This window comes from Phycodurus eques, chromosome 15, assembly GCF_024500275.1.
Source record: "Phycodurus eques isolate BA_2022a chromosome 15, UOR_Pequ_1.1, whole genome shotgun sequence".
In the NCBI taxonomy this organism is placed as follows: domain Eukaryota; kingdom Metazoa; phylum Chordata; class Actinopteri; order Syngnathiformes; family Syngnathidae; genus Phycodurus; species Phycodurus eques.
The window spans coordinates 22513299-22534188 of record NC_084539.1 but is presented as its reverse complement, the minus strand read 5'-3'; the positions used below and the strand labels follow the sequence as shown (position 1 = coordinate 22534188).

General features: G+C 41.1%; 4 protein-coding genes across 4 annotated transcripts; 1 reads left to right on the top strand and 3 right to left on the bottom strand.

Moving 5' to 3' along the window:
- Positions 1 to 66: 66 nt before the first annotated feature.
- LOC133413301 (chemerin-like receptor 1) lies at positions 67 to 5111 on the bottom strand. Its single transcript, XM_061697459.1, has 3 exons — positions 5059 to 5111; positions 3680 to 4384; positions 67 to 1882 (listed from the first exon to the last, which is right to left on the bottom strand). Exons 2-3 carry the CDS (start codon positions 4369 to 4371, stop codon positions 1570 to 1572), a joined length of 1005 nt encoding a protein of 334 aa, XP_061553443.1. The 5' UTR covers positions 4372 to 4384; positions 5059 to 5111; the 3' UTR covers positions 67 to 1569.
- Positions 5112 to 5606: 495 nt separating this feature from the next.
- On the top strand, positions 5607 to 9972 carry LOC133413307 (iron-sulfur cluster assembly scaffold protein IscU-like). Its single transcript, XM_061697468.1, has 5 exons — positions 5607 to 5798; positions 7073 to 7186; positions 8368 to 8478; positions 8566 to 8644; positions 9594 to 9972. The coding sequence occupies exons 1-5, from the start codon at positions 5697 to 5699 to the stop codon at positions 9683 to 9685; spliced, it is 498 nt and encodes a 165-aa protein (XP_061553452.1). The 5' UTR covers positions 5607 to 5696; the 3' UTR covers positions 9686 to 9972.
- A 927-nt stretch (positions 9973 to 10899) lies between these two features.
- Positions 10900 to 13777, bottom strand: tmem119b (transmembrane protein 119b). Its single transcript, XM_061697462.1, has 2 exons — positions 13516 to 13777; positions 10900 to 11857 (listed from the first exon to the last, which is right to left on the bottom strand). The coding sequence occupies exon 2, from the start codon at positions 11842 to 11844 to the stop codon at positions 11188 to 11190; it is 657 nt and encodes a 218-aa protein (XP_061553446.1). The 5' UTR covers positions 11845 to 11857; positions 13516 to 13777; the 3' UTR covers positions 10900 to 11187.
- A 3630-nt stretch (positions 13778 to 17407) lies between these two features.
- On the bottom strand, positions 17408 to 19805 carry selplg (selectin P ligand). Its single transcript, XM_061698180.1, has 2 exons — positions 19715 to 19805; positions 17408 to 18966 (listed from the first exon to the last, which is right to left on the bottom strand). Exon 2 carries the CDS (start codon positions 18964 to 18966, stop codon positions 17716 to 17718), a length of 1251 nt encoding a protein of 416 aa, XP_061554164.1. The 5' UTR covers positions 19715 to 19805; the 3' UTR covers positions 17408 to 17715.
- Between the last annotated feature and the right edge of the window lie 1085 nt (positions 19806 to 20890).

Below are 20890 nucleotides of genomic sequence, written 5' to 3'. Positions count from 1 at the left end.
CAAACGAAATTACCTTTTTTTTTTTAAATCAATTATCTTTACATAAATAAATCATCAATACATGTATTTGAAAAATACATTTCATGACAAATAGTTTATATGTAAATAAACTCATACATGAAATTCTTGAAGAGGAAATGAAAATTCCAGTGAATAAAATGAAATGCCACAAAGGACAGCGAATGTGGATGTCTACCGAATTGGTCCACTCAAGCACAGTTTACAACAATCTGGAAACAAATACAATGTTCATCATCTTGTTTTGTCGCAGGTCAAATTGACCCGTGTCAAAAAATCCTTTGTTCAGCACAATGAAAATGGTTCACTTCACATATTTGCATTGAACTGGCTTGCATTGGAGTTCATAAATAACCAATGTTGATTGGGATATTTTTCTTTCCCCACACTTTTGGATAATGAAACACACAGGAACATGATTGCTGTTCCTGAGAAACAAAGGTAACAGGAAGGTTAAGAAACAAACAAAACAAACAAACAAACAAACAAACAGTTACAGCTGAGATGAACGAAATGATCATCAAACGTTGATGTCATGCTCCGCCCACATCAGCGGGAGTAGGCAGGAATGCAATTTGGCGTCGCTCATCATGCTAGGAAACATCCGGTACTTCCGATGAGGCCCATTCCTTCGTTCATAGGTGTCAAACTCAAGGCCCGGGGGGCAGATGCGGCCCGCCGCATCATTTTATGTGGCCCGCGAAAGCAAATCGTGCTCGTCAACTTCCGTGATTTTTGCTCAAATCTGTACCCAAATTCCAAATTGTCATAATAATAAGCAATAATGTTGAGATATTGCATTTTTCTGTTACCAAACCCTTCTTCGACAGTAACTTAAACAATACTTGAACAAACTTATTATCCTCGTCTTCTTGTTTCAAAACTAGTTATCCCTCAATTTGTTGTGTAATTGTCCTAATATGTTTTGGTGATGATTAAACATTTATATGGTTTCACTGTTCCAACGGCCCTCTGAGGGAAATCACAACTACAATGCGGCCGGAGACAAAAAAAAGAGTTTGACACCCCTGCCCTAGTTGGACTCCTGCAAAATACAAGCCCTGGAATTCGCCCAAAGTGGCTGCTTCAAACCAAAATGGCCGACTTCCTCTTCAATTTCGGGCACGGGGTCCTAGAGACTTTTTGGTGCGTCCTGTTATGATAAACGCATACGCCCAATTTTGTGCTGAACGGGGAAACTGGTGTCAGGGGGTGGCTGGATTTTTCAAACAGTCCATGTGGCACCAATGAGTAAATTCACCCAAAAAGGCCGCTTCAAACCAAAATGGCCAATTTCCGGTTCAATTTTGGACTTGGGCTCTCCGACTTTTTCCTGTGTCCTGTCACAATAGACATGTACACCAAATTTCATGTTGATCGGTGAAACTGATGACAACAATTGATGAGCTTTGGGGCACGTTGATGCCCCCTCAGAAGGCAATTAATTTGTTGAATAATAATAATAATGAACAATGATTACAATAGGTTCTTCACACATACTGTACCTGCTGTACTTCATCACCAGATCCATACGGCATATGGAATATGGAATCAAAGGTTTTGCATGTTTTGCACCGACTGAGAGCGTCCTGTCCAGAAACCCTCCGCCATCACCGACTCAAACCTTTGCGTCAGAGAGCGTCTTAAGATTTGGTTGAAGTCGTTCCCGATGAAGACGTAGAGAACGGGCGACAGGAAGCTGTTTGCCGCCGCCAGAGTAGGCCCAACTTTCATCCCGGTGTGGAGAGTCTCTAGGCTGAGCTTCTTCACGTCCAACTCCAGGAGAACAAACGTGTGGTAGGGAACCCAGCACACGAAGAAGCAGGAGATGAGCGCCGCCATGACTTTGTACGGCTTTGTGGACCTGAATAAATGAAAAAGATGTGTGAGAAAAGCGTATGCCTTTGCAGAAAGCAGACCTTGTTCCTCTCCCTCTTTCTCTGATACTGTAGGATCACTTTGCTGTGAAACAAAGCGATGTATCTGTGGTTGCGGGAGGAGTGCCAGTTGCATGAGGCAGATGCCTGTTGATGTGTGTATGAACGACCTCGACATCGTGTTGTATTTGGACTGCCTGCCTCCTTGCGTGCAAGTTTGTATTCAAATGTATCTCTCATCATTCTCCAAAATTCTAGGAATTTTCAAAGTTGGAAATGGCCAGGCATGGGAAAACGTGGTTCAAAAGTGTGTTCTTTTAGGCCTGCTCCGTGTGGTCCCTCACCTCGGCCCTGTTTGCCAGGGGCGTCAAGCCCCGGACAACTTACAAGCAGCTCCTAGGATCATTGGGACACGCAAACCCCTCCACCACGATGAGGAGATGGAAACTCACAATTAATCGGCAGTCCGACAACAGTGGGAGACGATTCTGGTACAGTTGCTGGGCTTAGTAACCTCGTGGGCCAAATAATACACAGAGTCATCATCAGAGTCACATCAGGAGTCATCAGAGTCGAGACCCACGGCGAGTCGGCGGCCCTCGTCGGCGGAACGGCCTGCAGGGCGACGTCGGCGTCGCAGAAAGCGTTGATATTTTTCCAAGGGGGCTCATGACGCCTTTTTAGCCTGACTTTTAACTGATTATGAGTCGCTTGTTTTATAGCTAACATTTATCAGCCATTTTATATATATAGCATTTTATGTACTCTTAGGTTACCAAAGTTTGATTGCTCACTTCTTGTATTTATTTATTTTACCCTATTTTATTATTGTTATAGTATGCTATTAATCTTTGTATTTACCTATTTATTCCTTTATTTTAGCGTTTCTATGTCTTATGCTGCAGTCTTGTTCTTTTATTTCTTTTAATGTTCCAGTGTTTCCACACCGGGGGGCATCAGCCCGCAGTCTCTGTTGGTGACGGCCCCCCATGACGGCGCTTCTAAGTTCCAATCTGTGCTCTGCCATGTCTCAATAGCTCTGTTATGTATTTCGTCATCTTTTTTACCGTAACTACTTTTACTTACGGGTGTTGGTTGTGGCAGGGACTCGGAGACTGCGGGCGGGTGGGAGGCTTGCATTAGCGTCTTTTATCATTTGCCTTGTGAACCACGTCGTGTTGCTTTTTAAGTATGAAAGGTGCTATACAAATAAAGGTTTGATCGATTGATACCCTACTCTTTTCTCCAGGAGCTGTTTTAGGAACAAGGCTCGGCTGACGATCATTTGGACAGACATGAGGCCGTCAGCATTTGCAGCTTAGGCTTTGCAGTTCTTGCAAGCATATAATTCCCTTGACCGTTGCTCACCAGTTGACATTATGAATTTCTCTGTCTCCGACTGTAGTTCGGCCCAGTGCAGCTCTCCGGATAGACGCCTTTGCACGAATGCCTGCTCTAGGAGTTCGGTGTTCTTCCTGACCATTTGTCAAGAACAGGTCCTGTTTTGAGAACCCTGCCATGGATAGTGTACATCGCACTACGTATTAGAGCAGTGTGATGGCTATAAAGCTTCTCAAACAGGCGCTGAATTGCAGTCGGGGACAGAAAAACTTCTTGTCGGGTGGGAATTTTGCAACGCTTACAAAAACTGCAGAGCCCAAGCTGTCAAATGCTGAGGGCCTAGAGTCTGTATAGTGACTTTTAGGACACCCGGTATACATGGCGAGTCATATATCACCAGTCCCCACTTGTAAAGCCCAATGGGAAAGAAGAAGAAGTTGAACCTGATGCTCATCCCTCGCAGCTTGGCAGCCAGCACGGCGCTGCACAACACGATCACCACGAACGGCACCAGGAAACCGCAGATGAAGCGGCTCAGCACCACCGCCTTGTGTCTGGACGGCTCCGTGTAGCCCAGGTAGCACAGGACCGCGTCTCCTCGGGCCGCCGTTTGCCTGAAAATCAGCGACGGCAATGTCAGCAGCGCCGAGAGGCCCCACGTGACCACCACGGCTGCCGAAGCCCCGCGAACCGTGCGGTAGTTCCGCGACCACACAGGGAAGGACGCCATCACGCATCGGTCGGCGCTGATCAGAACTAAGAGGAAGACGCTGCTGTACATGTTGAGGAACAGCACGGACGACATCAGCTTGCACAGCGCCAGTCCGAAAGGCCAATGCGCAGTGAGCATGTAGAACACCTCCAGAGGCAGGAGGGCGCAGAACAACAAGTCGGAGATGGCCAGACTCAGGTACCAAGTGGTGATGACCGTTCTTTTCATCTTCCAGCCGCAGATCCAGATCACCAGAGAGTTCCCCACCAGGCCCATAACGCAGATGAAGACGTTGACGGCCACCAGGACAGGAGTCAAAGACGCGTGGCAACTGCCGACATTCAATGCACCGCAGACGCTGACGTTTGCTTCGGTTTCGTTGTCCGCAGTGTAATCTCCATATTCGATGTAATCCACACTCATCTTGGACGCTATGCTGAAATCGAACACGCAGTTTATCTGGATGCCCGTGAATATTCTCCTGTCGTTCTCAGGGCATTGAATCGATCGCAAATGGACTGTTCTGGTTGTCTTAGAGGACATTTGGGCTCTCGTCCGAGCAGGCTTCATCAGTTCAGTTAGTGTGAGTTTCTCCACACAAATTCAGGCTAGCGCATTGAACTGATCGCAACTGGACTGTCAGAAGACGGTTCAGGCAAAACATCTAAGACAACCAGAACAGTTCAACTGCGAGCCATTCAATGCCCTGAGAAAATTCATCTGGATCGTTACTTGGGCGATATTTTTGTCTCGAGTTATGAGCGCACAATAGATTCTCCGCAGCTCCAGTGAAGAGAAGAAAATTAAGCAATTCCATATTACCCAGTCAAAAATTACCCATTCAAAAATGGAAAAACTATACGACAAAGCACAATTCAAAATGTGAAATGAAAATAGTGCCTCTTACTCAGAAGAAAAGTATTTTCTCCAGCAATTTTTAAGTTCCTCATTAACAGCCAACTTTCAATTTGGTAATCTCCTGATTTATTCTTGTTCATTCTCATAAATTCCCGTGGATTCCGATAAATTCCCATCGAAAGTTTCCAACTATAAAAGTTCGATGAATTTTACAATTCTAGTCAAGACAAAGAAAACCTTTTTAGTACTCACAAAATGCGTGCTGGTGTGGGTAAGAAGTAATCCAGAGATGAATTTTTCTGCTGACTCCCATGCAACAACGCAACTTCCCATTTTTTTTGTTTCCTGCCGAGTTCCTGATAAAAACGTGACACAATATGAAATGTGATTCTGCCTTCCAAATTGTATATATATATTTTTTTATCAAGCATTTACTTTAGCATTTATTTTACAGGAGGGGTCAACAACATGCTGCCCCCAGGGACTAAATGAGTAGTTCTAAAAAAAAAAAAACAGCTCACCAGTGATTGGACATTGTGATTTCCTAGAAATGTGAAAAGTGTTCATTTCAAAATGTAAACACATGATGCAGCTATTTATAGAAATAAAGTGTTGCGTTTTGATATTTATTCGTTTTCTACCTTGTTACCATCAGTCATTATTGTTGTCCAATTAATAAAAGTGAGCCTCACTCATGTCAATCCTGACATGCGCAGTATTGGCGCATATCCCCGCCCCTTGGTGGTGACGTCGCTGCGACGCGTGTTTTTACGTAGCCCGCCGTTAGCGGTTAGCCGATAGCTGGCCTTAAATAGCTGCCGTCCTGTTTGCAAGTGCGTCACTACTCACTAGTGTTTTGGTGTTACTGTACGCTCGTATCCAGCAGCAGCATGGCGGCCATTGTGGCGAACAAATGCTTCAGCCCTCTAACTTTCCTCACCAGGAGACTTTCTGTTCCCGAGTTCTTCTCCCAGTGTTGCTATCATCAGAAGGTAGGAAGCCCTGGCTTTCCTTCTTTAAAAGGGTCAAGTCGTTCACTGTGGCTAATCGTGATAAGTCTCTTATTAGCAAAGTAGGTGACTTGGCTCTCTTTATTGATTTGTGTTACGAAAGAGATGTATTTATTGGACACACTTTCTCTCGTAAATATCAAAAGTGAAAGTGAAAACGTGTCAAAGTCACTTTCATCATGAATCATTTGTAGCTTGTTGAGCTTCACCTTCATCATTTACACCAATGAACGCGTAATTGCATAATAAAAAAAAAAAAATTTGCTCAATGTGTACTTTTTAAATGAATTGATCTTATTAAATAATTGGTTAATGAATTTATTGTAAATAATAAAATGAAAATACAATTCAAAAGAAACTATTTTACACATACATAAAACCAAAACAGTTCATTATAAATAATGAAATGAAAAGGAGAGTTATGATTTCATTATTAAAATAAAGTATTTTACATATTGTCAGCCTAATCGATTAGTTGCCTGAGTCATTTTTGAATGTTTCCGGAAAACAAAATGTTGTTTTTGTAATGTAAAATGGATTATGCTAGCCTAATAGCGTACTTGCCTAAGTCATATTTATACAGTAAAAAAAAAAAAATTCAACAAACAAGAAAAGTCCAGTTGCCTCCAGTCGACCTTTTCGGATGACCATGATCAAGATAACCGACAATACACAGACACCATTTTTGAATTGATACTGTGACAGTATTAGGCACTTTCACTATTAAACTAATGATATTTACCAATGACTTTCTTTTAAAAATCAAATGTGGTCCTTGAACACACACACACACACACACACACACACACCCGTACACACGCTACTGAATGTAACTCACTAAAACTTCTTAAAAACTGAAAAATGGATTTACTACAAGCAGCTGCAACACATCAAAACACTTTGAAGTTGCATGTTGTAGTACATGGATGATTTTTTTTTTTTTTCTTGTGTAATTTACTGTGATGTAATGTTGCCTTGGTCACGGTGACTTAGCAGAAACTTGTGGGAGTTCATCATTCAGGCGTTGCCATGGCAAACAATGATATCCTGTCCAAATAAATTTTTTTCATCACGTGTCATTCGTCATGTTGAGAAGGCGTCCTTGGGTAAATGATGGAATTTGGAGTTTAATCCAAGAAAATGTCAGGATGAATATATGCCTCAATAATTTGGGAGGTGCACAAGGTCACGTGAGTTGAGTTCTGTGCGCATTATTAGCGAATATAAATGCCGTTCTGTTGTGTCCTGCGCTGAAGGTGGTGGATCATTATGAGAACCCGAGGAACGTGGGCACCCTGGACAAACGCTCCAAGAAGGTGGGCACCGGCCTGGTGGGCGCCCCGGCCTGCGGAGACGTCATGAAGCTTCAGGTTTGGAATAAAAAAAAAAAAAAAAAAAGAAATCACGCATTCTTGTGTACACTTGCGCCCGGGATAGACCGGGAGGTGTCCACATTAACATGTTAACTTGTTAAACACCAAAAACATGTTGACAAAATGTTGTTTTTGGGAGTTTATAGTGTTTCCTTACATATTTATTGTAAGGTTTAATATAGTATTTTGAATGAAATTATTTTTCAGTGTAAAATTTGTTTGTTCATTTTATGCAGTTTCTGGAAAATTAATTTCTTTATTTAATTTTTTAAATTATTTTTACTTTTTAAGCTTTACCACAAATAACCTTCCTTTTAATTTAAATATTTATACATTTATTTTCTGATTGTGCCTTTTCCCAAAATAACAATTTTATATTTAATATTAGTTTGTTATTCTTTCTGAAAATAAATTTTAATTATTACATTTCATTTAAATATGTTTTAATTTATGTTGCGTTTAATTTTCATTTTGATATTTATAATTTTGTAAAGAAAAAAAAAATACCCTACCAAAATAACTTTTCACTTTATTTTTTATTTTTTTATTTTTCTATTTAGTTTTTATTTTAAATTTGTTTGTCCTGTTCGGGTGAACTTTTTTACTTTTAATATTTATCATTCTGTAGTAGACTTTACACCCATCTGATCGGCCTGATCAGATATATTTGCGGGGGTATTTTGCTTCATTTTTTTACCTTCACCAAAAAAATAACTTTAAAACATTTTTAAATGTTTATTTTTTTCATTTGTATGATGTTATTGTCTTTTCAGAAAATACCTTTGTGTTTAAATTTGTTGTGCCTTGATTTATTTACCATATTCCGCAGACTAACTATCTTCACGTTTCGTCTGTATATATTTTTTTTGTGCCTTTTCAAAAAATGACTTTCTTCAATTTTATTTGAATTATTTTGTTACCATTGTCTTTATAAACTGCCTGTGCCTTCCCGTTTTTGAAAGTAAATGATTCATTTTTATTTTATATCATATTTTAATATTTTGTGGTTATTGTGCCTTTTCTGAAAATAATTCTCATTTTTATTGCAATGTTTTTGTGATATTTCTTTCTTTCTTTCTTTCTCGCTTCATTTTTATTTGAATTTTATGTATTATTTTACATAATAATTAGCATCCATCTTGTCCAAAAATCCAATTCAATGTTAAATGTTCTGATAGATTGAGGTGGACGACGACGGCAAGATTGTGGACGCGCGCTTCAAGACGTTCGGCTGCGGCTCCGCCATCGCCTCCAGCTCTCTGGCCACCGAGTGGATCAAAGGCAAATCTGTGAGTATTGTGCGAGTGTATATTTATATCCATATACGTGTATACTATGGGGTGTTGGGTTCACCGGATGCCTTTTTCTTCTTTGAGGTGGACCAAGCGCTGACCATCAGGAACACGGACATCGCCAAAGAGCTCTGCCTGCCGCCTGTCAAGCTACACTGCTCCAGTATGTTCCTATTATCGCTAAGCAGCGATCCCCCGTTTATCTCGGGGGATACGCTCCAGACACACCCGCGATAGGTAAAAATTCCTACCACTGCCGGTCCTCCATGTTAACATAGTTATTTGAATTCAAGAGCCGTCAATGGCAGTGAATGAGTTGAGTACAACTGACACATAAAACAGAAGGGCATTGTATTAGCTTAATGCTAGCATATAATACAAAACACCTTAGACAAGTTAACAGAAATTAGCATCCATGTTACAGTAATTATAAACCTACAACAATACTCACAAGGATATATACATTTTATTATGATTATACTTCAACATTTAAGAGCTAATGTTTAGATAACAGGTATCTATTTAAAAAAATGTAATAACTTTTATTTTTATTAGTCACGTCTAAAATATTGTAGTGATATCTTGCGCCATTCAACTTACAAACTTTTTAAAATTAAAAATAAAATTGTAGCATTTAAAATTAACAATTTTAAGTGAAAACATGGAATGAAAACGTATAATCAAACAAAGTGTGATTATATTGTAGCATGCAAATTTTATTACTTTCATTTTGAATTTAAAAAAATAGTGTATTACCTTGTAGCATTAGATTTAAAAAACAATTTTTTTAACCAAATGTAAATGAAAGAATTGTGTGAAAATGTTGTATTAAACCTTTTTTTATGTAGAAAATAAAAACCCAAAATAAAATAATAGTTCCATTTTTAATTATAATTTTATTTTCAAGTATGCTATCTTTAAACATTTTCACTTTTCCTTGTGACCAAATGGACCTCGTATTTTGTTGATCGGCCTGATCCATTTGATGGACTAATCACCCGACCAAAGCGAAGGCTCACTATATACTGTGACAAGAATGGAAATAGACATGCCAAAGTTGGACATTTCAAAAGCAGGAGTGTACCGCGTACCTAATGAAGCGTCTCTCCTAGTGCTCGCCGAGGACGCCATCAAGGCGGCGCTGGCCGACTATCGCCTCAAGCAGCAAGACGACCAACAGGTGGCGGCCCAGGCCTCCAATTGAGCGCCACTTCCTGTTTGCTGAGAAGTAGTACTAGTAGCTGTTGGCCAATGCTGCCCCCGCCGCATCACTTCCTGTACCCGGTAACAAGCCACAGCCTCACCCTCCGCGTATAACACGCTTTGCTTAGCCTGTCACGCATACGCACAATTTTAACACTTGATGATGTTGTTCATGTTGCTAGCAGAGTTGTGAGTGTTGTTGTTATGATGTAACCAAGCAACCCAGCTTGTAATTTGCGGCAATGTTTACAAATGCCCAATAAAACTACTGAAATGTATATTACGCTACCTTTGAGCACGTGTGAACTTTAACATGACAAAATGTCTGAAATGTGTTCAAAAGAGAGGCCTGCGATGATGTGTGCTTATTTGGAAGCAGCAATATAAATAAGCCTCTTTCAATTATTATTATTATTATTATTCTTTCCATAATGGACTAAGAAAATTAAAGGGAACAGACATGCCACCATTAGTCGTTGCCAAATATAATTCCAAAGTAATTTAGGTTCTTGTGTCTGTATCCTGCGAAACAATGAACAAACAAATAAATGGAAATGCCATTAATCAGTTCCAACCTACCCAAAAATAACAACAATATGTGTAATGTCTTATGTCATAAGAAAAAGTAGTACTCTATAATAACATACATTTTATGATAATAAAAAAAAAATAGAGAGAATTGAACGATTTTTGCCACGTTTTCTTCAACTTCAATTCATTGGACATTGTGCTGCTCCCGCCGGTGTGTGCACCTTGTCCACCTGGGGGCAGTATAATACAGCCGTACGTCTCAGGTCCCCATGCAAGCCACAGCAACGGAAGTCGTCGTACGCAGAGCATAAAGAAAATATTCTTGTGAGTATTGCTATATTACCCATCTGCATGTGTTGCTCAGTATGTGTTCAAATATCTGTTGCTTTAAGGCTTATAACTACTGCAAAATCAATGCTAGTTCTGTTAGCCTGTCTATGGGGTTTTGCATTATTTGTTAGCATTTGGTCAAACTGACTTCCCTAAGGCAAAGATACATGGTTATTTATTGGTTGTTTCGTTATATATTGTATTATATTTCTATATTATTTTGAATTGGACACATTTTAGCGCAAGGTTGAGGATGTATAAAGGAAACGTACCATTTGAAAACAACATCAAATTACTTTTTTTTTTTTTTTGGAAATATATATATATATATATATATATATAGTATGCCATTATGTATGACCATCAGTCTAAGCCACTTTTACACAAAATAGACACACAAAAAAAAGCCCCCACAAAAACATTCCTGCACTGATGGCAGCCGTAGTGACATTAACCCAAAAACCGTTCAAAACCGAGAGGGTTCTCAGAGCTGGGACTCGAACCCAAAACCTCAGTGATGTGAGGCGAACATGTTGACCACTAGTTTGCCGTGTTTTTTTTTTTTTTCCCCCCCAATTCTCTTCTGAAAAGCTGTAAAAATCCTTAAAGCTATGAGGTTAGTCCAAAGTGATTCGGCCTTTTCTAGAAGGCAGTTTTCTCCCCGGCGATGAGCTGCAGAGTGGCCGAGTCGTTGTGAAGGTGCAAAGACGGAGGCCGCAGACCCTTGACCGTGGCTGGCGCCCGGGACTCATCTTCAGGCTTGTCCACCGCAGCACCCCCTGGTGGCGGTCCGGTCGCCTCGCCGGCTTTCCCTGCGACGGGACTCGGGGGCGACTCGTCTTTCTTGGAGGCGTCCTCCAAGGTTCTGGTCGGTGTCCTCAGACTCTTAGCCGCCCTCATGATGTCTGCCTGGAGCTGCTTGTGCGAGTCCGCTTGTTCGCTTTCCGCATCTCTCGCCAGCTCCTTCTTGTTGTCCAGAATTTCGTGAAACCCCCTCACCCCGCCGCTCTTGTCCAGCTGGTCCACGTACATCTTGGCGGGGTACGACGACGGGTAGTAGGCGTTGGCTTTACGCCGCCGCGTCAGGAAAATGACACCGCACACGCCGAGGACCAGAATCAGAACCAGGGAGACCGCCACCAGGACCAGGAACACGTGGTCCCGCAGGAAGTCCGCCAGCTGGACCAGGAAGTCCGAAGTCGTGGATCGGTGGTCCAGGGGGGCGCCGGAGGACGTGACGTTGTCTGGTTCCTCAAGGTCGGCGCTGCCCTCGGCTGAGTTGTACAGAGCCAGATTCATTTCCCTCCAGGATCTGGAAAACAACACGGTCACAACTCGGACTCCATTTCTTCTTCTGCTCATCTCAGATTTTGGTCTCAAAGGTGACATCGCCCACAGAAAAGCCATGATAAAAAAATGATGTCACGTGTCAAAGCGACGACCAGCCGTCCAATCGGATCGCTCTGATGCAAACCCTAAGCAGTGGTAGGAAATAAGAAAGTCCAAATACTTTTTTGCTGTACGTCAAAAAAAACGTGCTGGATTTGACGACACTTTCTGGTTCGTAGCCTAAACGGTCAGGCATTTTTAAGATTTTCTGTTTTTTGCTTTTACTGCAGGGTTTCAACTAAAATTGGTATAAAAGCCATTCAATTGCATTTTGTTTTCAATCCCTTCAACATTTTAAATTAGTTTGAATTAAAAATACAATTTTCATATATTCTCAGGATCGCCATATTTCTTTCTTATCCAGCGGGCGTGCTGGAGCCTAGCCCAGCCTATCACCGGGCGAGCGGCGGGACACACCCCGAACCGGTCGCCAGTCAATCGCGGGGCACACATAAACCAACAAGCATTCACACCTACGGGCAATTTAGAGACTTCTAATGAGTGACCTCGCCCAAAAAGGCCAATTCAAACGTCGGTGGCCAACTTTCCCGGTGACTTTTTCCTGCGTCCTCTTATGGTGGACCTATCCACCCAATTTTCTCTCGCTGCTGGCAGGGGCTATTTATTTTTTTTCTAACTTACCATAGTGAGTGGGCACAAAAAGGCCCCTTGAAACCAAAATGGCTGACCTCCTGTTCAGTTTTGGGCAGAGATCGTCGGGACTCTTTTTGTGTGTCCAGTTACGATAGACATGCTGACCCAATTTCACGTCAATCGGGGAAATTGCTGGCAGGGGGCTAATTTCTTCCAACTTTCCGTAGTGAGTGAATTGGCCCAAAATGGCCACTTTAAACCATAATGGCGGACTTCCTGTTCAATTTGGGGCACGGGCCCTGGAGACTTATCCGTGCGGAGTGTCATGGTGGACTTGTCCACCCGATTTCGAACTGGTGACGGGGGCTGGTTTATTTATTTTTTTATTCCCCCCCCCAAAAAAAAAAAAACACACTCCTTGTGTTCTCCCCCAAAGGCCACTTAAATTTGAGGCATTTTATTTGAGTAAAGGTTTCAGCGAGTGTTGTAAGAAGGTTTAGTAGAGGAGAAAAATGTGATGATGAGGCAATGTGAGCAAGACAGCCTGCTTAACTTAACTAAGTTTGTTTAAATGTTGATCTTTTGATTTATTTCTGCAGCGTCCGTGTTCTCGCTAGGCCAAGTGAAACTTAATCTGGCCGAGGGAGCCGAGTTCATTTTTTTTTTTTTATTTATTCATTTCTTTTTACCGAGACACACACCCACACATGCATGCATGTGTAGTGTAGCGTGACACATAAACATTCAAATTGAGACTTTTTTTTTTTTCTTGCAGCAGCAATGAACTCAACTCACAACGACGTATTCCTTAATTCTATTGTAAAATAACAAAATAGCTCCAATGTCCTCACACTGGAGGCTCGCTTGAAGGCATCGTGGCGCATTCCCCGTCTCTGAACTTCTTGTGCTGCATTCAGGGTGCCGTTTATTTTCAATTTAGCCTGATGGCGTGTACGACGGATGGGGGGGGGGGGGGGGGGAACTCACCAGCAGCCACCAGGATAGAAAAAGAAGAAGAGTTCCTGTCAGTAAAGAGCTCCGTTGAAGGATGGAAAAGTCAAAGCTTCAATGGCGAGCGTTGCAAACTGGTCCACGTGCACTTTCCCAGTCAGGAATGGTCGAGACAGACGGCGTTTAAAGTGCGAGGGGACCTCCCTCCCTCTTTTCCTCCCTCTTTCCTCCTCCTCCATCTGCACTCCTCCCCCCGTCCGGTCTACACAGATTGTTCTTGTTAGCCAGGAGTTTACATTGTGTGGGTGGAGGTGGAGGTAGGGGGAAGTATTTGTGGGTGGGTGGGCGTTGGGGGGGACGGGACGGGACGGGACGGGACGCGCGCCTCCTGTGTACAACACACGTGTCCGTTATTAGATCACAGCGTATCTCCGTAATCCACATAACGAGTAAATATAAAGGGCAGCATCCGAGATAATGTCGGTGTCAAATAATACGTGCATTTTATTTGACTGGTTGATTTTTTATTTATTTATTTATTTTTTTAAAATTGTATCAGTAAAGAAATGCAAAACATTTTTCGACCCATTTTCTTTCTTTTTTTTTTTTTTTTAATCAGATACACATTTTATTAAGCTGTTTAATTTCTAATATTTTTAAAATGTAATTTTACCCTTAGAAATAGAAATGTATATTAATTTCTTCAGTTGCCATTTTAGTCATATTCTTAAAGAATTATTTTATTGCAATTAAAATAAGATAAAAAATGTTATTTTACTTACATTTATCTGGGTATTTTTATGACACAGATTTATTTTTTATTCTTTATTCCTGAGCCTAAGTTGCTCTGCATTTCACCCAAAACATTTTTTACTGTGTGTTTATTTTCATTATTTATTTGAAAATGTTTTAATTGTGTTCTTTTAGTTTTGTTTTATTCTTTTTGGTGATTTACAATTACGCCACATTTTTTTTGGCCCAGAAAGTAAATAATACTGTGCTTTTCACAAATATTATTATTTAAATCTTATTTTTAAATCAATGTTCAGTTGGGTTTTCTTTTTGTACCTTTTTACTATTCAATGTTTTATAATTACAGTATTTAGCATTTTGATTTTTAAAGTTTGTATTTTTTTTCAAATGTGTTTTTTAAAATTCCTCACTTCACTCCTTTTATTTTAATTACACATCTCATAATTATTATTTTTTAAATATCTGTTTTAGTTGATGCTTTTTTTCCTGTACTCCTTTTCAATCCCTGATGGGAAAATGATAGATATATTTTTTTTAACTGCACCTTTACTGTATTTTCTTTTTGTAATAATTCTATATTACATACATTATTTATTTCATTCACTCACACATGTAATTAAATGATTTCATCACAATTATTTTACATTAAAAAAAAATTATTGGTAAAAAAATGTTTTAGTGTATTCCCTTTTTTCATACTCGTGCGTGTGCGTGTGAGAATGCACACGAGTTCAAAATGTTCGGCCACGCAACACTGCAGATTTGATCTTGTTTGACTTGAAATCCCCCAAATTGTTCTTCCCCGTGTGCCGCCCCATGAATGAATGAATGCAGGTCAGGTCAAGCGGCGGCGGCGGCGGCTAATGCAGGAAGAGGTTAATGTTTCCTGTGTGGCCAACCTCCAGAATGGGGGTTGGGCAAAAAAAAAAAAAAAAAAAAGTGGAATGGGGCAAGCGCACACTATTGGAAAAAATGCCGGCTGATTTATTATTTTTTCCCTCTGGCTGCTAAAGTCACACATTTGAAACTTTATATGGTCATCGGTGAGAATGATGACGACGACGACGACGGCGATGATGATGATGAGCGGTAGTCTGGATTCTGTCGGTGGACACCTCCGAGGTTGGCCACTCAAAAGCATTCCGCCGGTGTTTTGTTTTGGCAGGGAGGGGAAAAAGTACAGTCGTGGCGTGAATATGCGACGAGTGAAAGCACAAACGGGGGAACTTGACTCAACGAGCGTGCGGCTCACTTTTGAATGCGACTGTTCCAAAATACATTTGAATAGCTTCATTTCATGCGGGACATTTCAGCGTGAAACCCTCACACGTGCTTACATACTGGGGGGCAAAAATATGAAGTGAAACTAGTGTTTAAAATGTGTAATTTAAGGATTTCTTTTTTTATTGAACAAAGAAAACCAAAGGTCCAGTGAAACTGGAATTAAATTACATTTTTGGGTGCAATCAATTCTTCCAAAAAGTCAAGTCGAATTTTATATTTGAATGATTTTTCAAATGTAATTTTATATTTTATACTAAATTGTATATTTTTAAATACAGAAACAAGTTTAATTTCATCATTGAATGTAATCATTTGCAATTTCTTTCAACTTAATTGAAAACCAGAATATCACTTTCAGTATTTTTATTTATTTTTTTTGTAAAAATAAAATCCGACTTTCAAATGTCAAGTGAGAGTGGAGTGTAATGAATTGTTTTTGTTTTAATTGAATCGACAATGTCGAGTGAAAGTAGAGTATAATTTCAATGACTTGTTTAGAATAATTACATTTGGATTCCCGGAAGGTAAACATGGACACGCGCGACATTGTGGAACGAGCACATCATGACAAATGGCCACGCCCACATACATTAAGATAATGAATTCCGCGCAGGGGATGCATTAAGACGCCAAATCGTCAAAGGAAGTGTTGACGCGCCTCGACCGGTTCTGCTTTTTTGGTTTGCGATGGAGTAGAGGTCCGCCGTTTGAGCAAATAGGGCAATATTGGTCCGCCAATCAAGATTTCCTGTCAGCTGCTAAGTCAAGCAGCAGCAGGGCTCAGCTCCGGAAGACTCGAGCTGTTGAGTCACGACTGAATAAGAAGACGGAATAGTCCGTTGCGCGAGAAGGGAGGGGGAGCGCTCGAAACGAGCACGATACAGTAGACGAAGCATTGGATGGGTTTTAAAGCGCGTGAATTATAAGGCAATAATAATTCATGCTTTTTTTTTAATGAGATGTTTTGGGTCCCCGGAAATCCCAATTGCCTGCGTTGGCCTCATGGAAAGTCCGCCCTGGCCAAGTGACAGAACTAAACCGAAATATGAAGGATTTTTCGCGTGACTGCGGTTCGTCTTGCTGCGTTGAACTTAAAAGTCAGTCGGGTTCAATTTTGGCTCATCTTGGTGCACACTTTAGTACTCAATGTTTAGCCCTAAAACAAACTTTTCCTCAAAATTCTAAAAATCTTGACAGTGAAGTGCTGCAAATAGTTCCAGAATGCATTCATCTTTGTATTTTTTATTTTTGTATTCTTTTTTTTTTGCGTTCCTTTGTTCCAGCCTTATTCCAAAATGTGTTACCTCAAAATTCAATGCACAACAAACACCCCATAAAGACAACATTCATTTCTTAGTTGTCGTTTTTTTTTTTTTTAATTAAATATGATCAATTAAGAAATGACATGTTTACGAGGAATGGGCGAAACTACCCAAAGATGGGACAAGTATTAAACAAAGGCCATGAGTACGTTTGTCCATGTCATTTCTTAAAGAGCTTTTAGCCATTGAGCGGAGCAAAAACATAAACATACAGGAACAACTCTCCACAACTTCCAGTAACAAACCAGGCTAAATTTAGATCTTTGTCTCTCAGTGGAGCTCTACCACCTCAGCATACTTCCTTATCACCAATGACTACTGCAAGGATGCAAAATTCGAGCGCTGAACCTGAGAACCGTGAGGCAGACGTGCTAATCGCTCGTTCACTGAGCTGCCCAGAACAAATAAACGAGGCGACATAAGTCATCGAAATATGATGGCGCGTCGCGTGTCGTTGGCCTGCGCTTACTCTTAAATGAGGGGAATTCTTTCGATGGACAGACTTCTAATGTAGCGTAATTACATCATATTTGATGCTATTCGCGGGGGGGGATAGGGACTGACCTCGACTAGCAAAAATTGCACGCAATTGTTTTTTTTTTTAAGATAAAAAATTCTTGAACCAGCAGTGATACACCATCAATAAGCGCTTTTGGGATTGGTTCTGCCCCCCCCCCACAAAAAAAACCAAAAAACAAACAGAAAAATGTAGGAAAAAATGAAAAGAAGTTGAAATATTTTTTAAAAATGTGGAGAAAAAAAATAGGTGAATGCGCCGGTGCCGAACGTGAAATCCTCCTTCCGACGACACTACAGTCAGGCTGCTGGACTTAAAAGTTTCACCAGTCAGTGACCATCCAGAAAAAACAAGTCCTTCCTAAACAAAGCGGTCGCTTTCCGGAAGGAAACTGCTCAGGGTGAGGTTGTCGCTGATGTCCTCCTCGCTGTCCCCGGCGCTGTGGATCACCAGGACTCCGTTGGAGACCGGACTGCGCTGTCTTATGCCGGCGTAGTTCCTCTCGGGCAGAAGCACGTGCGACATGAACATCGTCTCCTTCTCGTCCTGGGCCTTCCTAAGCTTGTACTTCCTGGTGGAGAGTTTGGCACAGAGCACAATGGTGGACACCATGAAGACGGTGGCTAGCGTGGCCAGGCAGGCGATGGTGATCAGGCAGGGTTTGACTACGCCGCGGGGGGAGCACGACTGGCGCTCCACGGTAGGTGGCGCCTTTGAGGTGGTACAAGGGGGCGGTGTCGCTTCCAGAGTCTGAGTGGTTGCCAGGTTTAAGGACTTTCTCGTGGTGGAAGCTGCTGAGACTGAGATCAGGCCTCTCGTAGTAGAAAGAGCTTGAGATGTGAGCTCGGCGACAGTCCTTCCCGTTGTCTCAAAACCCGTAGGACTGCTTTGGCTTTGGATCGGGACTGCAGAAGAATCGGGGAAAGAGCTGGATCTCTGGGATTCTGGAGGCTCTGGTGTGGAGATCTGTCTTCTTGAGTCAGAAAGATCCAGAGATGTAAAGGTGCCAGTAGAAGTTGTCCTATAACTTGGTGGACGGCTGCGGTTTTGGATGGGGATTGGAGTAGAATTTCCTCCAGACCTTCCTTCAGATTCCTGAGGCTGTGGTGTTGAGATCAGACTGTAAATATCAGAGTTACTCGTAGATGATGTCTTTATGTGTGTCTTTTGACTTCGGGCTGGGACTAGAGTAGACTGCATACTGGACTTTGAGGGTTCAGGAGACTCTGGTGCTCTGGAGTCAGAAAGAGTCTCGGATTTGAAGGTAGGATCTGAACTCTCAGGAGACGATGTCCTTCCAGTTCCAAAACCAGGAGGACTACTGGGGTTTTGGATTGGGACTGGACTAGAATTAATTTTAGTAACCGAGTCAGGAGAAGAGCCAGAAGGCCGCAGATGTTCTGCGGGTTTAGTTCCAGAGATCGTCCGACCATGATGTAATCCACCGGCACCTGCCACACCTGGACTCACTTTGGCAGAGTCCTCAAGGACGGGATACAACCTGGTCTGCATTTCTACAGTGGTGGGGACCACCAAACCAGCAGAGACCAAAATAGAAAGACAGCCTGACAGCCCCAATAGCAAAAACCAGTTCACGCTGAGACCCGACATCTGAAAGAACAACAAAAGGTTTGATTGATTGATTGATTGGTAGCAAAACTGCAGGACACAAGACGCATAAGGAACTTTGTTTTTTTGCTGCCAACACACTTTTTGCAACATTGTTTTTCCACGAGGACCAACATAGAATGATTTTGAGACTAACTGAAAAACCCTGATTCTAGATTACGATACATTTGGATTCAAGGATTATGTTTTGGATGAAGATAAAATGTATGTCATGTTGGAGTTGTATTTATCTACAGAACTTGGTTGTTGTTAAAGTGCTCTGAAATCGAACGAATAAAAACAATTGAGTGAACTTCAAAGTTTAGCTCACCGATAGCTGCTCAATCATGAACCAAGCTTGGTCACACCCAAGCGATTAAACGACTTGACTTACGACTTGCTTCACCCAAATGAAGGACTTGCCTGGACTATCTTCAAAATGTTGTCGAGACTGGACATGCTTGATTTTTGTCTCCGCTAAATATTGACTTGCTTAAAAACTTGAAGGTTAAGACTTGAGACCTACGACTTGACTTAAAACTTGCTTAACGCAAGTCATGACTCGACTTGCTTGATTTCTGCCACATTAACTTGGGACTTGAAAATTGAAGGTTGAGACTCGAGACTGACTTGCTCATGTGACTTACTCGCCAGCTACTGCTAATTACTTATAGTACAATTGTAGTATCGTAAACCCCCAAAGCAGATCATCATCATCATCGTCAAATCTACTGGATTGGAAATGTCTTACCTTGGCTCGCCAACAAAACGATGCGTTCAAGTCACGTCAGTCTCGATGACACGCTACCCATGCCGACTGCGAGATATCAAAAGGAAACAGGAAATGTTCACACTTGAGGAAAAAAAAAAAAGAAAAAGAGGTTTTGAGATACACGAGGCACTTCCACTCTGTGCTCCCGTTAGCAAGGAGGAAGTCCGAATCAAATGTGACTGGTTGCGCAAGTCACCAGTCGGTCGCTCCGTAAGTTCTGCAAATGCAAATGTGACGCGCTAACCGCGCTCGGGCCTCAAGAGTCGACACGACGCTTCTTGTTGTAAAGATCACGACACACGTCAGTAACGTGAACGAGGCCAAAGCAGAGATGGACAAAACGGCCTTCAAATAGAATCTCGGTTTTTTTTTTTCCCCCCACAAGAACCCGAGTTCCGATTTTCATCGATTTTTTTTTCTGCACGAAGCAAATGCCATCATTCAAAGCTAGTTTTGCTGTTTCCCCCCTTTCTGGGATTTCTTTTATTTCTCCAGTTGCCCAACAAGCTTTGAAACGGTTCTATCCCAGCTGGATATTAAAATGGAAAAATATCATACAAATGAAATTCAGTTTGGACAACAATATATATTTTTTAATTAAAATAGAAAGAAACACAGTACATACTTAAACAGTTATTTCAATCATTTGTGATTTGCAAAGCAACTGTAATTTCTGGGGAATTAGAAATAGACAAAACTTATATATTTAAAAATAATCATGTCAATTTGGTATATTCTAAACAACAACCGCAGTACTTTTGCTATTAAAATAGAATATATATATATATACATATATATATAAAATGAAATTCAACTGTGCATTACAATGCATTTCTTTTATTAAACTACAATATATAAAACAACAAAATAATTGTGTACTGCAGAGTAATATGCTCCACATGGCCTAAAAAAAAAACCCCCCAAAACTGCTTCAATGTAACGGCCAAACGGCTGTATCGGACGACGCCGCCGCCGCGCCTCGATTAGTTCGTTCTATCGCGGTTCCACTGTATTTTAAATGTGTACTGTGTATTTTGATAAATAAGCATATTTTTTAAATGAAAATAGAATTATATATTCAAAAATATTCATTTAATTTGTTTGGGTTTTATGTAAAAAAAACATTTTGGTCTAAAAAAAAACAAAACAAAAAAA